At 33.7% G+C, this 14,737-nt stretch overlaps 1 protein-coding gene across 1 annotated transcript; it reads left to right on the forward strand.

The window, feature by feature from the left end:
* The first annotated feature begins 10,987 nt into the window (after positions 1–10,987).
* On the forward strand, positions 10,988–13,583 carry LOC145564254 (putative protein phosphatase 2C 49). Its single transcript, XM_081624580.1, has 3 exons — positions 10,988–11,136; positions 12,244–12,650; positions 12,887–13,583. Exons 1-3 carry the CDS (start codon positions 11,080–11,082, stop codon positions 13,443–13,445), a joined length of 1,023 nt encoding a protein of 340 aa, XP_081480706.1. The 5' UTR covers positions 10,988–11,079; the 3' UTR covers positions 13,446–13,583.
* Positions 13,584–14,737: the final 1,154 nt, after the last annotated feature.

Below are 14,737 nucleotides of genomic sequence, written 5' to 3' on the forward strand. Positions count from 1 at the left end.
GTTTAGGCTTACTTTCAATAGGCAAACTAATTTATAAATGGTTAGGTTGAGATTCGAGAGATGAGATTTAATACCGGTAAATCAACTCTGTGATTGTAATACGTAGCGAAAGCCCTTTATGATCTGATTAATTGATGCATTGATGATTGATTGTTATATTTTACCCTGGAATATTATTTATTGGTGAACCTATCCCCTAGGTCTTTTATTATTTGATTTCTCCCTACTCATATTCTTCGTAGTATAGTTCCTTTAAATAACAACTTTTGGTTACTTAATAATTTAGATTATAATAATTAATTAGGAATAGAAAGACTTGTTTCCCTGTGGATTGACTCTACTTCCCTATCTATTATTAGTTAGTGGTTTTAGGAATTACTTTTGATTAGGTGATACGACTTTAGCCTGTCATTAAGGAATCTAGGAATCTACAAAAACCTTAATTTCCATGAAAAATGAGAAATGAGACTCTAATAAAAGAACGAAGGGAGTATATTTTTATTTGAGGTATAATTATAGCTATAAAGGGAAATGAGAAATATAATTCGGGACTCTAAAAATGAGAAGGCATGGGAAAAGTAACAAGGGACGAATGAAACACTTTCAATTATTATAATATATTAATATGAATTGTCATACGGAGTATATGTTTTTAGAAAGGTAAAACATGCATCACGTGCATTTAAAGCTTTATAATTGAAACCAATGTTACAAGTAAGTCATCACCAATTTTTTGTTTGATATAAAAGCTAGTGATGAGTCATCACAAAATTTGCATAGACTTGAAACAAGTCCACTTTTTTTGAATCAAAGAGTAAGATAAGTGAATGAATAGAGGTGTCAATTCGGGTGTCTGGATTGGATTGCATAAAGTTGGCTTAGGTTTATTTTGAACTAGCTTAAGGCTCGTGCCATGCACGATAAGTCTAATGTTTTTTAAGAAAATTAATTATATCCAACAAACAAAATTTGATTAAACATATATACACATCAAATATATAGAAATTATAATGTCATAATCTATATTAATAGGCAAAGCAAAATATTAAACAAAAATGGATTGGGCTATCCAAACCCGAGAATTTTTTTAGGCAGGGTTTGATTTGATAAACATAAAAAATTAATCAAACAACAGACTAAAATCTCCACTGAAACTATTAGCAAAAGTGCACAAAATACACACACATATACAAAAGGAAATGTCAATTGTCACTACGTTTGGTACGATATGTCTTTTAGTATGCAGATCATTTATGAATGACAAATGTAATAAATTTATCATCTCAATTAAGTGTCTCAGCAAAAGATAATATATTTTTTTTCTTTTACTAAGATATTGATTTTTTAATTACGTAATTTATAAAAAAAAAATTGATTGATATTTTATCTTTCCCTAGATTTAGACATATGATATAATTGTCAAACACAACATTTATTTTATAATAATACTATACTCTATAAATCCTTAATTTGTGATAATATATACGTAGTAGTAAAATTTCAAAAACAAAATTGTAATTAATTTGAATATATAGTTATATTGAAATTGAAATAAAATATTAGCTAGAGGTATTTGAAAAAAATAAATTAAGTGATGTTTTGAAGTAATTTCTTTAACATTTATAATATGATTGAATCAAATTATTATGTTTTTGGCAAAATTTAATAATACTCCATTTACAAAATAATTAAAAAGTAGTTGGGATAATTATTTAGCTAAATGTGTATAGAAAATAATAAACACTAAGTAAGAAGAATATATATTTGTTATAAAAATAATATCAAAGATATGGAAAGATATTATTATAAAATAAAATATTAAAAAAAAAGTTAAAAAGGGAAGGGGAGTTTTGGAGAAAAAAAACAGCACCATGATGTGACACGTGTCACTCGCGGTGTCTGTTTTAATATTAAGTTATTAATAGTTTAGGACTCGTGCCATGCACGGTAAGTCTAAAACAAATCATACATTAATTATATAGCTATATAACAAACAAAATAAATTAAAAAAAAAAATCAAAGATACACAATGAATATCGAGGACTTAATTAAATTATGAATAATACAAAACGTAAACATATACTGATTAAATAAAGTAAAAATATAAATAAAGTAGAATGGTGAAATAAAGATAGTTGATCACCAATCGCTTTAAAAATGTTTCAATTTATCTAATTTATTTCATAGAGTATTTAAGCAAGATACACATAGAGTTCACAACTTGTAATTATGTCAGCAACGTCTAGTCCAATTTCATCATTAACTCCAGCAGATATCTCGTCAAAAAATAGTGAACTAATATGTCTAGTCTAATGTCTAGTCCAATTTGAATTAATATGCAGTCTTGTTACAAATAGTGAACTTTGTGTTCCCACAATACCTTTTAATTGATAAATAATAAGTACATGAATTTATATAATTAGAATCAATTAATTTCAAGACCAAAATGTATTATTACATATACCATTCCAATTCTTTATTTTTACGAATTGCACTATCAATATAACTTGACAACCTGGATGCTCATTCAAATAATCTTGCATTTGATTCGCATACCTATCCCATAAAGTGCAACTCAAAACATTTTTCCTGAAATATTTTTAAAAATAATCAATAACATTCTTTTAAAAAAAATGTGTATATATACGATAGCAATGTTATATTAAGATTCAAATAATTCATAGTAATTACTGCAAATCTTCCAACTGAAAAGTGAGCCACTTGGTTGGTTTGCCATCTCATGTTGAATTGGAAGTTTCCACTATATCAGTAAAAAATCCAATAATATATGTTGCAATAAAAAAAATGATATTACCTCAAAGCAAAGACTTTTGAAGGTACAATTCATAACCTAATTACTCTAGCCTGTATAACTACATGCTCATTGATAGGACTAATATCTTTAATTGAACAATGATTTGTTACCATGATAAAAATGATGTTTTGCACATTTATTCATAGATTTATTTATATAGGATAAATTATTGAAACTTAACAAAAAAAAGTTTTGTTTAATTAAGTAGTATGAAGATCAAATCAACAGGAAATTATGCCGTATAAGATCTAACCCTTTGTGCGTATAAGATCAAAAACTTCACATTTTGTGCGCTCATCTAAATGTATAAGATCAAATCATTAGTTATATAGTAAGTGTAATGATTTACCAACTCATGCATAGTTATATTGTGCTATTATTATTAGGGGTGAGCAAAAAAACTGGGTACCCGGTATTGGATCCGGAACTGGTTGAGAACCGGCGGGTCCGGACTTGGAATTGAACCCGGCGGGACTAGTTCCAAATCCGAAAATTGGGACCCGGTTTTAACTGGGACCAGATCCAATTCCTAATAATTTGGACCCGGTACCCAGTGGGTACCCGGTACTAGTAAAAATCCTTGAAATATAGTATGACTAAGTTTGCATACAAGCCCAGCCCATTAACCAAAAGGTCCATAATATCACTAAAACCTAATTTATCTATCATCTATCTGCCGTTTCACATGTCATGCTTCACTCATTTGTTAGATACAAAACAAGTCAGACTTTAAATCATCCTTTTCTTCCTTTAATTTTTTAGTTGTTTCATTTTCTTCATTTTCATCTTTATTCATTGAATATTTTGTAAGTTCTCTCTTTTTTTTTGCCATTTTTTCTTCTTAATCGACTAGTAATTAAATATTGTGTTTAGTTTTCATTTCTTTCTGAAATTAGTTAATTTTTTGTAGATCTAATATGTTTTTAGAGTGATAATCTTGAGTTGGTTTGAAACTTTGAGAATTTGGGGGTATTTTTTCATTTGGTAAGGAATTCATCTATGGTGTAGCATTGTGTAATTGAGGGATGGCGTGGTGAAGTTGCAGGGGTGGTGCGATGGAGACATGTGGTTGGTGCAGTTTTTTTTTCTTTTTTTCTAATTTATGTTTGCTGGAACCGGGTACCCGGTTTAGGAACTGGTACCCACCAGTTCCAGGACCAAGTCTACAAAACTAGGACCCGGTATGATCGGAACCGGGACCAGTTCCAAATTTCAGGACCCGGTTGTGACTGGATCCAATTCCGGGTCCGAGATATTTGACCGGGTACCCGGTCTTGCTCACCCCTAATTATTATAGTAAGTGTAATGATTCACTCATTCACCAAATCGTACATAGTTATACTGTGCTATTATTATAGTAAGTATTATGTAAGATTTCTATTATTGTGGTATTATCAATTCAAATATTCAATTTATTATAAAAGAGAATCAAATATATTTACTGTTATATAATATTTCATAATAGAATATTTACATATGTAAAATATTTTAATCCAAATATATTTAAATTGTAGACTTGATATATATAATTTAAATAAAATTATAGAGAAATATTTTATATAAGGACTGAGATAATTAAAAAAAAAAAAAAAATAGAAAAAGCTTTTGGAGGGAAAATGACAGAACCAGGAAGTAACACGTGTCATTTTTGGTGTCTGTTTTAGTATTATGTTATTGATTATTGATTGATTGATTTAAACCATGCTAAAATATTGTATTAAAGTAGAAATACAATTTTTTTTTTTTTTTTTTTTTTTTTTTTGTGAGCGGTTTCTATTGAGTCGGTTTTTGACTAACTCTAGAAACAAAGTGTGAAGAGATTAAGATACATGAAGTTAAGAAACTCTTAGCTTGTACGGAGTATGGATTTTTATAGGACATTCATGAAATTGGAGGGAGATCATCGAGGTGACAAAAGAAAGAGATTTAAACCACCAAAATCCTCAAAGCTCTTGTGAAACAGAGTTGGACCCTAAAGTTAATAGTCTTCCTAGCTCCGTTGTTAGAACAATATTCCATACATCTTCCTTGCTTAATCTTGTCGATGTTTTCGAGCATGCAAAAACCAATCTTCAATCTTCAGATCCTAAGCATCCAATCACTCACTGGACACCATAATGCCATATACGGTTTACACTTCCTTCGTAAACCTTGTTACCAGTAGCATCACAATGCTTCGCAGCAATATTTGAAAACTTTTTGGCCCATTTCTTGCAAGATGCTGGGCTATCACAAACACAGCAATAGCACTGCAATTATACCAAGAAGCCGATCAGACATATCGAATGCTTAATCGAAGAAACAACTGTCTACCATTTAACAAAAAGAGGTAATGATATTAGCAATGAGAGACAGATAATATTAGCAAAGGATACCATTTTGCAGTGAGTTTCGTGGCGAGTTTTGTTGAAAGGGTGGACGACACAGAGGTGCCTTGGATGTGGACAGTCTCTACAAGCCACCTGCCAATTATTTTAAAAGGGACATTATTATCATCAACATCATTACAGAAAACCAATTAACCAAACATACAAACTTTTATTTGTAGGAAATGTACACAGCTATTTACAAATATTGCTGACAAAAATAGACAGCAGGTTATTAAACTAATACTACCTGGCCTTTTTCGGCGATAACAACAATGTTAGGAGCATCTTGAACTTCTTCTAGGCACTTGGAGAGTGAAGAAAGATCAAATGATTCATAGGGATCAAACTCCAATATAAAGCAATCTTCAACCTTTTCGATATCCTTTATTCGTTTCTTATTCTTCAGACAAAATCTTTTCCAACATGGCGGTCTATTTACCTCTGATCAGGCGCTCCTAGACAGTCAGAAAACTGCTCGAGATGCAGCAGATTATGCAGCAAACGGTTTTGCTTGGCGCAGATATTTTGCTCAAGCTATGATCAAGATGAGCCAGATTCAAGTTCTGACTGGTGATCAAGGAGAGATTCGAGCTAATTGCAGGGTGATTAACCCATAAAAGGAATAGACAACTTCGCCACAGAGCAGAATTTGCTGCATTTGCTGCTGTTACTGTAATTCTGTTTACTACTTTACTACTAAAGGCTTCTTTAAGCCAATTTAAATCTTGGGCTACCATTCTCAAAATGTTTCCTGAATTGTCAGACTATATAACAAGGATAGAGTTTCAGGAATGTTAGAGTTTATTAATTTTCTTGGAGAATTATGTGTTAGTGTTAAAATGAAACCAAATGATAAATTTACATGTACCTTACTAATTAAACCTGATCCAAAATTTCAAAAGAGACCTTATTAATACCTTTTCACCTAACGGAAAATTGTTCCAAGGTGACTTGAAGGTCTCAAGTTCAAGTGTACCTTCAAGTTCAAGTGTGACAAAATCCCTTCTCTGAAGAACCAGTTAAAAGTTACATACTATGTTACGCGAACTCTTCATTATACCTCAAGGATCCATGTTGGATACTAAACAACCCAACATGAGAATGAGCATTTCAATATTTAATTGATTTGCACCAAATCATAAGATAGTCGAGCCTAGCACTGGGACAATCGACATACCTGTGGGTTATCAAGTCCGACTGTCCGAGTAAATATACATTACACATACAATTGAAGGGTACATTTAGATACCCCTGAGCAAGCCCCCACTACATCAATGGGAATACTGTCATGCATTTCTGTTGCGTTCTGAAAGGGATTTCTCAAGTTTTGACCTTGATCAGTCATTTATCTTATTATATCCTAATTATCTTCCCTAGTGAAATATAAGTTGCTTAGCATCACAGTCCATCAATCTGAACTTTTATTTGCTGCAGAAGTAAAATATACAATTAGTCAAATATTAGTGGTAAGTTTACAGGTTTAAGATTAGATAGAAGACAAAGGCGGCGTAACTCTAGAGCACAATCAAACTTACTTATTATTAATCTTGTTAAGTATTCCATATCAATCTTCAACTGCAATGCTCCACAGTCCTCAGTTTTCCACCACTCAAATCACTACACAGTGGACACTTCCTGATTGATCCATAAGCGAAGCCACTTTTTACGGGTCAATAACATTAATTAGCACTTACTAAGCAAGGAGTGCCTGTAAATGACCACAATCAAATAAATAATTGTAGGCCTAACCAATCCTCTTTGTCTTATCTTCCCAATTGTCTGTAAACATCAAAACACTAATGAGTCATGACAGTATACTACTTCTGTATAACGCACTAAGAATTAAGATCATGGAACATTAAATAAACTAAGATTGTTAAAATTGTGGCGCAAATATATAATTTTATATTGTCTCACTTTGACTATAAAAGTCCCTTCAGAGGTGCACAAGATCTTCAGAGTAAGTAAACAGACATTGTCAGAAGTATCAGTACAGAAAAACAAAGATGAGTCAAATTAGGAAACGTCTTCAAATTTCAACTACTATAGCCTTTTCAATCTTGGTCATATTAAGTCTTACTGGTTTCTTAGAAGCACAACTTCAACGAGGGTTTTATATGCAGTCATGCCCTATGGCTGAGTTCATCGTAAAAAATGAGGTCCGAGAAGCATTTTTCAGTGACAGGGGATATGCTGCTGGCCTCGTAAGGCTGCATTTCCATGACTGTTTCGTTAGAGTAAGTTACTAATAATCTGACTATACAACTTTTGCATTTTTTTGCACCTTCCTAGTTTTGTTCAGCAGCCAGTTATTACAAAGCCAAGTTATAACCGAAAATTAGTGGGATTTTATTCCTTAACCTGGGTGTCTTTTCAGTAACCTTCCTAGCTAAATTCCAAGGAAACAATCATTAAGTTGGTATATGCAATTATATATTTAATTATCGAAAAGACTAAAGTCTACAAGCTAAACCAACTTTCACTGCAGCATGTTATCTATTCTTCAGTGAACTTAAAATCTAAATTTCCCTAAGCAAGTTTTCTTTCTGATCTTTTCAGGGGTGTGATGGATCCGTTCTCATCGACTCCACTTCTGCAAACACAGCTGAGAAGGATTCACCAGCAAACAATCCCAGTCTTCGAGGGTTTGAAGTCATCGACAATATAAAGACTAGACTTGAAGCTGAATGCAAAGGGGTCGTGTCATGTGCAGATATATTAGCTTTCGCAGCTAGAGACAGTGTAGCAATAGTAAGTAGAATTTTTTTTACTGATAAGAAATAGTAGTATATAAGCTTGGGTAGAACAAATTTAACTCTGTTAAATTCATTATTCCATACAGGAAATTTTAGAAAATAACACCACAAAAAGACCCAAAATTTGATTATAACACCACAAAAAAAAAAACTTTTTATTATAACACCACCAAAAAAACTCCAAAAATTGATTTCACCACCACTTAACGGATTCTTGGATGAAAATCCGTTAGTGGGACCCACCACATACACGTGTCAGTGTAGCAATGGTTTACAAAAAAAAAGTTTTTTTTTTTTTAAATGAAAAATCCCTAAACCCAAACCCAGCCACAACCGGCAACCTCCACGGCCGGCAGCTCGATCTCTCTCTCCCCGTCCCACCGCCAGCAACCCGTTCCCCCTCCCCATATCTAAACATAAAACTTTATTGCTTAAGAAATCTATTCAAGGTTACTGTATTATTTATAACACATAAAAATATAACTTTTTTATTAAGATTAAGGGCCTGTTCATTTCAACTTAATTTCAGTTCAGTTCAGTTCATAAGATATTCATAAGATTTTTGGGAAAGTTAATTCTATTTCACATTAATTGTTTGCTATAATTGCCGCCCAAGTGAAAACAATCCCACCACAATATGTATAAGCGGTAAATGGGTAAAATAATTCCCGCCCAAGCTTCCCTCTTTTTCCCTCTTTTATTTTTAGTTTCCCTCTTAAGCTAGCTGATTTGGCATAATTTAATTGGTGGTGTACAAAAGAATATTGTACACTAAGAGTGTGCGATCTAATCGATCATAATTGTGGTGAATGGGATATGAGCATTATTTCAAGCAATTTTAACAGTGAGGATACAACAAAAATCCTCAAGATCCCTTTGTCTCCAAGCTGCCCCGTTGACAAAATGTTTTGGTGGCCATCTAAGGATGGCGCTTACTCGGTGAGATCGGGGTACTGGTTATGCAAGAAAGTTCCGTCTGTAATGCAGGGGTGTGATATGAATGAGGTTTGGAAGCTGATCTGGTCTCTGAAGTGTCCCCCGAAACTACATCATTTCTTGTGGAGAGCATGTATGGGCTTTCTCGCTGTTAAAAAAAGATTGTTCTATCGCCACATTGTCACTGAGAAGAGCTGTAGCATTTGCAACGCCCCTGAGGAGTCTATCATACACGCCACTTTCGAATGTAAGGCAGCAGCAGAAATATGGGCAGCAAGCCCACTTGTATCCCAGGTGAGTAATGCCCCCGCAAGTAGCTTCGTGGAGCGATTTTTGTGGTGTTCAAAGAATCTATCGAAGGAGGAGCTGCTCTCTACTGCCACCCTTGCTTGGGCATCATGGCATTGTCGAAACAAGGCTATCTTCGAGCAAGTCAATTTTAATGCCGTCGATGTAGCTCGTGGGTGGGTGCATTATGTGAAGGAGAGTGCTGAATATGCTGTGAAGACTGCTAGATTAGCTCCTGTTGGGAACAATGCTACGAGCACTTGGCATTGCCCTGCTGCTGGTATGGTAAAAGTGAATTGTGATGCGCATTTAGGGGTGAGGACAGGGCTGGGCGTGGTTATTAGGAGTGAGCAGGGTACTATCTAGCTGCTGCTATTCGTGAAGTTGGGGCTGGCTGGGATGTGGATGCTGCTGAGGCAGCAGCCTGCAGATATGGGTTGCAAGTGGCGAGGAGGTTGGGCTTTATCAACGTGCACCTTGAGTCTGATGCAGCAGGTGTGGTGAATGCTGTAAAATCGAAGGCAAAGGGCTTCTCTCCTATCTTCCTGTTATATGATGATATTAATAGCTTAGCGTCTTGTTTTAGTTCGTTTTGTTTTTCTCATGTTAAACGTGCGGGTAATACTCTAGCCCATAGTGTTGCACGATGGGAAACTAGAGGATGTAATGAATGTGTTTCTCTTGGTCTTTCCCCCAAAGCTTGACAACTTTGACGGAAATCGATCTCCTTTAATGATAATTCGCAGCGTTGTTTCAAAAAAAAAAAAAGAATATTGTACACTATAGGTCTGTTTTGATTTACTGAACTGAACCGATTGGAGCTGAACTGAACTGAACTAGATTGTTTATGAGAGAAAGAAATTAGAAACTGATTGGAGATGAATTGAAATGAATTGAACTGAATTGAAATTAAGCTGAACAGAACATGCCCTATGTGTACCTCTACTTTTTTCCGTAAAAAGACAATAATAGGCCTTATACCATATTACGAAGTATAATAACATGTCTGTCGTGAGTTGTGACACCTTCTATTTAAAATAAACTTTTTAAAAAAAACATCTTCTATATTACGGCCAATTGACCAGATTGGTAAATAAAAAAGACCCTAGTGACAATTTGGTAAAAAAAATATCTCCGACGACAATATGGTAAAAAAAAAGTTAACTCCAAGTGACAATTTGGTAAAAAGATATTATTCTCAGGCGATATTTAGACCAAAATATCTACTTTTTTTTCCGACAAAATATTCAAATTTCCTAATTCAATACATTATTATATTTTTTTAAATTATTTTTGTCATTTTAAAATTTTATTAATATGTCATCTCCTTTTCAACCTCATTTTTTAAGAAAATGGATAATATAGAGAGTAGGAAAATTACGTGAAAATTAATATTTAAACAATAATTTTTCTTCAAATTGTTAATTCCGAAAAAGTGGTTGGAGATTTAGGTAAGAAAACCATGAAAAATGAATTAAATTAAACACTTATGAGTAGTTTGTCGAAATTTTTTTTGTATATTTTAGGTTAATTGTCGCCTGAGATGATTTTTTTACCAAATTGTCGCGGGGTTAGCTTTTTTTACCAAATTGTCACCGAAATTATTTTATTTACCAAATTATCGCTTGGGGTTAGCTTTTTTACCAAATTGTCGCCATATTATTTTATTTACTAAATTGTTGCTAGGGTTTTTTTTACTCCGTGATTATCAATTTAGTCAATTGGCCTCCATATTACCGAGTAAAGGTAAAGGCGGTTTACTCGTTTATATAAAGGCGGTTTTGCCCTTGTTCATAGCTCACTAACAAAAAACAAAAAAACAACCGATTCTTTGAAGAACTTGTGTGTGTTTGTTTTCTGAAATTGGAATTTGGATTATTGAAATTACTGGGAATTTCATCGAAATAGGAAGAATATGGATGCAGAAACTGAAAACGTTTGCCCTAGTTTTGCGGTCTCTTGCTTACAAGCTGTAAGTTTTTATTATCTATATTTATTTTTGCACTTCTCTTGTTTGCTGATGATAATTATGTGATATTGTTCGTTTAATTTTACATATTATCGTTAGATTTTCGTTCGATTGTTTGATTGAGGTTAATTTCCAGAGAATGAGAGTTGTGAAACGAGATTTGAGGTTGAGGGCTTAGGTGATAAATTGTTAATAAGATTGGCAAAATTATGTGATATTGTTCATTTAATTTTACTTATTATCGTTAGATTTTCGTTCAATTGTTTGATTGATGTTAATTTCCAGAGAATGAGAGTTTTGAAACAAGAATTGAGGTTGAGGGTTTAGGTGATGAATTGTTAATATGATTGGCAAAATTATGTGATATTGTTTATTTAATTTTACATATTATCGTTAGATTTTCGTTCAATTGTTTGATTGATGTTAATTTCCAGAGAATGAGAGTTTTGAAACAAGAATTGAGGTTGAAGGTTTAGGGGATGAATTGTTAATAAGATTGGCAAAATTATGTGATATTGTTCATTTAATTTTACTTATTATCGTTAGATTTTCATTCAATTGTTTGATTGATGTTAATTTCCAGAGAATAAGAGTTTTGAAACCTGAATTGAGGTTCAGGGTTTAGGTGATGAATTATTAATAAGATTGGCAAAATTGTTGTGTATGAAACTCAAGATTTATGGGATTGAAACTTGAGCGTTTAAATTTTGATAGTTTATTGTGTTCATAATGCCTTAAAGTTATTGGATAGACTACACATTATACATTATATTAAATTCATGTTTATTTAATTGTAACCAGTATTTTAATCAACCGAGCAAATAAATTTGCACCATATCTGAGTTGTGTCATCATAAGCCTAATTGAAATAATCTATATATATGGACTGTCATATACGATAATTTGAATTGTCAATAGCGAATTTAGAATGTGTTACTCTCTCTGTTTTACAATGCTTAAATAAATTTGCCAACAATGTAGGGATTTGACTTGGAACATATGATCTGATAATGTGTAGTTGCCTAGTGGGAGTTGGGAGTTGCTCTGTAATTGTTTATAATTTATTTATTCTAATTAATTTTAATAAGAAGAAATCGTATTTTGTTTCAGGATAAAACGACCCCATCTGATGTACTGCAGTTTGTACCAAAAATTCGCTCAGGTAGCTCTGCTGATATTGGGCCACGTAAGCGTATGGAGGATGAACATATAAGGATTGATGATCTTTCTCTGCACTTTGACTCAATGTCTAGTTGTCCCAAGCCAAGTGCTTTTTATGGGGTTTTTGATGGTCATGGAGGTCCTGAAGCAGCAGCTTATGTCAGGAAAAATGTGAAAAAGTTCTTTTTTGAAGATGTGAACTTTCCCGAAGCCTCTGAATTGAACGACTTATATCTTCAAGAAGTGGAGAATTGCCTCCGCAATGCCTTTCTTCTTGCAGATCTAGCCATTTTTGAGGATAGCAGCATCAGTACTTTTACAGGAACAACTGCTCTTACAGCTTTGGTTTTGGGAAGGTATTCCTTCTTTTCTTTACTTTCTTTTAATTACAGTACATATGCCTCCTCTTTTTCTTGTTGTATTAGGTGTTGCTCGGATCTGTACTCAATATTCAATAATGCACCATGAGCATGGACTTATACTTGAATTATCTTAACTACGCACTATTGAGTGAGCTAGTTTAGTTTAGTTCAGTTTAAACTTTCAATGAAGCTGTTTTTGATCATTCATCATTATCCTGGTTCTCTTTCAGGTTCTTGCTAGTTGCAAACGCTGGTGATTGTCGTGCTGTCCTATGCCAGAAAGGAAAAGCAATAGATATGTCGCAGGACCACAAGCCTATTTACCCATCAGAAAAGAGACGAGTTGAAGAACTAGGTGGCTATGTAGATGATGAGTATCTAAACGGTGTTTTAGCAGTGACAAGAGCACTAGGGGACTGGGAAATGAAGCTTCCTAAGGGTTCAGCCTCACCCCTCATTGCCGAACCTGAACTAAGACAGATATTCTTGACTGAAGATGATGAGTTTCTTGTAATGGGGTGTGACGGAATCTGGGATGTAATGTCAAGTCAACAAGCTGTCAACTTTGTGCGAAATGGATTAAGGAAGCACAATGATCCACAACTATGTGCTGAGGAGCTAGTCAGAGAGGCTTTAAGGCTCAAGAGCTTTGATAATCTGACCGTCATAGTTATTTGTTTCTCTACTTTCGATCATCAGAATAAAAAACACCCAATGGTCAAGCGTTCGGGGCCTAAATGTAGCCTCACTGTGGAGGCCTTGTCAAAGCTGAGGAGCTTTATGCTATGATAAGCATGATGTGCTTAGAACATTAGAACATTTAGAAGTGAGCAAGTTTATCATATACAATTGCAGTGGATGGCTCATTTCAAAAAAAATAAAAATTGCAGTGGATGGCTGCATCCTGTCAATGCTACTCCCAATAGATGAATTTTGTTCTCGCCTTTTGTTATTAGCTACAGATCTGGTATCTGTTTGTTTGAGTTTTCAATGCTTGATACTTCTGAAAAGTTTTCAATGCTTGATACTTCTGAAACCTTGAAGAAAATGAGAAGGAAAATTCCATTAATCTGCAGAAAACAGGTCTTTTTTTCTTTTTTTTTTACAGTGATTTATGTTTAAATTCCCCTGGCTCTTTAAGTAGAAAGATTGTGGTAAGTTCTACAAGATTAGGGAAGTAGGTTACCTAGCTTTCCTTTAGGCAAGTTTCACTTTATGTGGGAAGATTGATGTCTTAAACATTATCTTTTCCCCCCTTAGTTACAAGTTTAAGCTTCAGTTACCTCATTTCAGCATAGAGCTCATCTTTCTATGACAGACAAATGAGACAATGAACCTTATTGGGTGTATCAGTCGTTACTGTGAATGCTAGGTGTATGCCTTTTAATTTTGATGTACGGACTATGTATAGTTCTCTTTACCTAAACTATAGTGCAAACTCTTAATTTATTATTCGGTACCAATTTAATCAGTCTGCAATCTGTCCGTACTACGCAACAAGTCATCTTTGACAAGATCTTGCCGTTGGCTTATCGAAAGTGGGCTGCAAGAACCCGCAGATATGAGAGTTTAGGCTGAAGACCACTTTTCTACATTGGTGGCGACAGATATGGATTGACCTGTTGATTACCGCCTTGAAAGACCTTGGTTTTTATATTGGTGATAGGTGATCCCTGTATCAATATTGTACCTTCCTATTTTCAACTATTTTGTGTGTGTGTGTGTTTAGAGAGCCACAAGGACGGAAATCTCCTGGAACCGGGAGAGCTAACCACTTGAGCTATCCCTCACTCTCTTCAACTAAGAAAATTTGTTATTCCATTTCATTTAATTTGTTAAGTCTTTTGCAACAATAATCTTGACGTCTTTAGGTGAAGATATATATAGAGATTAGTTATACAAGTTTAGTTACTCCGTATGCCTCAATTTTGTTTTTATTATTAATTTTTTATTTTTTATTTTTTTTACAACAGAGTAAGCATACAAAACACGAGACTACTATTTATCTCTAGTCATACTTGCTAGATTTTGTGTAGTCTTACACGACATACAACTACTATACCAATACTTAAAATTAGAAA

Source organism: Chenopodium album, chromosome 10 (genome assembly GCF_948465745.1).
Source record: "Chenopodium album chromosome 10, dcCheAlbu1.1, whole genome shotgun sequence".
NCBI classification, from domain to species: domain Eukaryota; kingdom Viridiplantae; phylum Streptophyta; class Magnoliopsida; order Caryophyllales; family Amaranthaceae; genus Chenopodium; species Chenopodium album.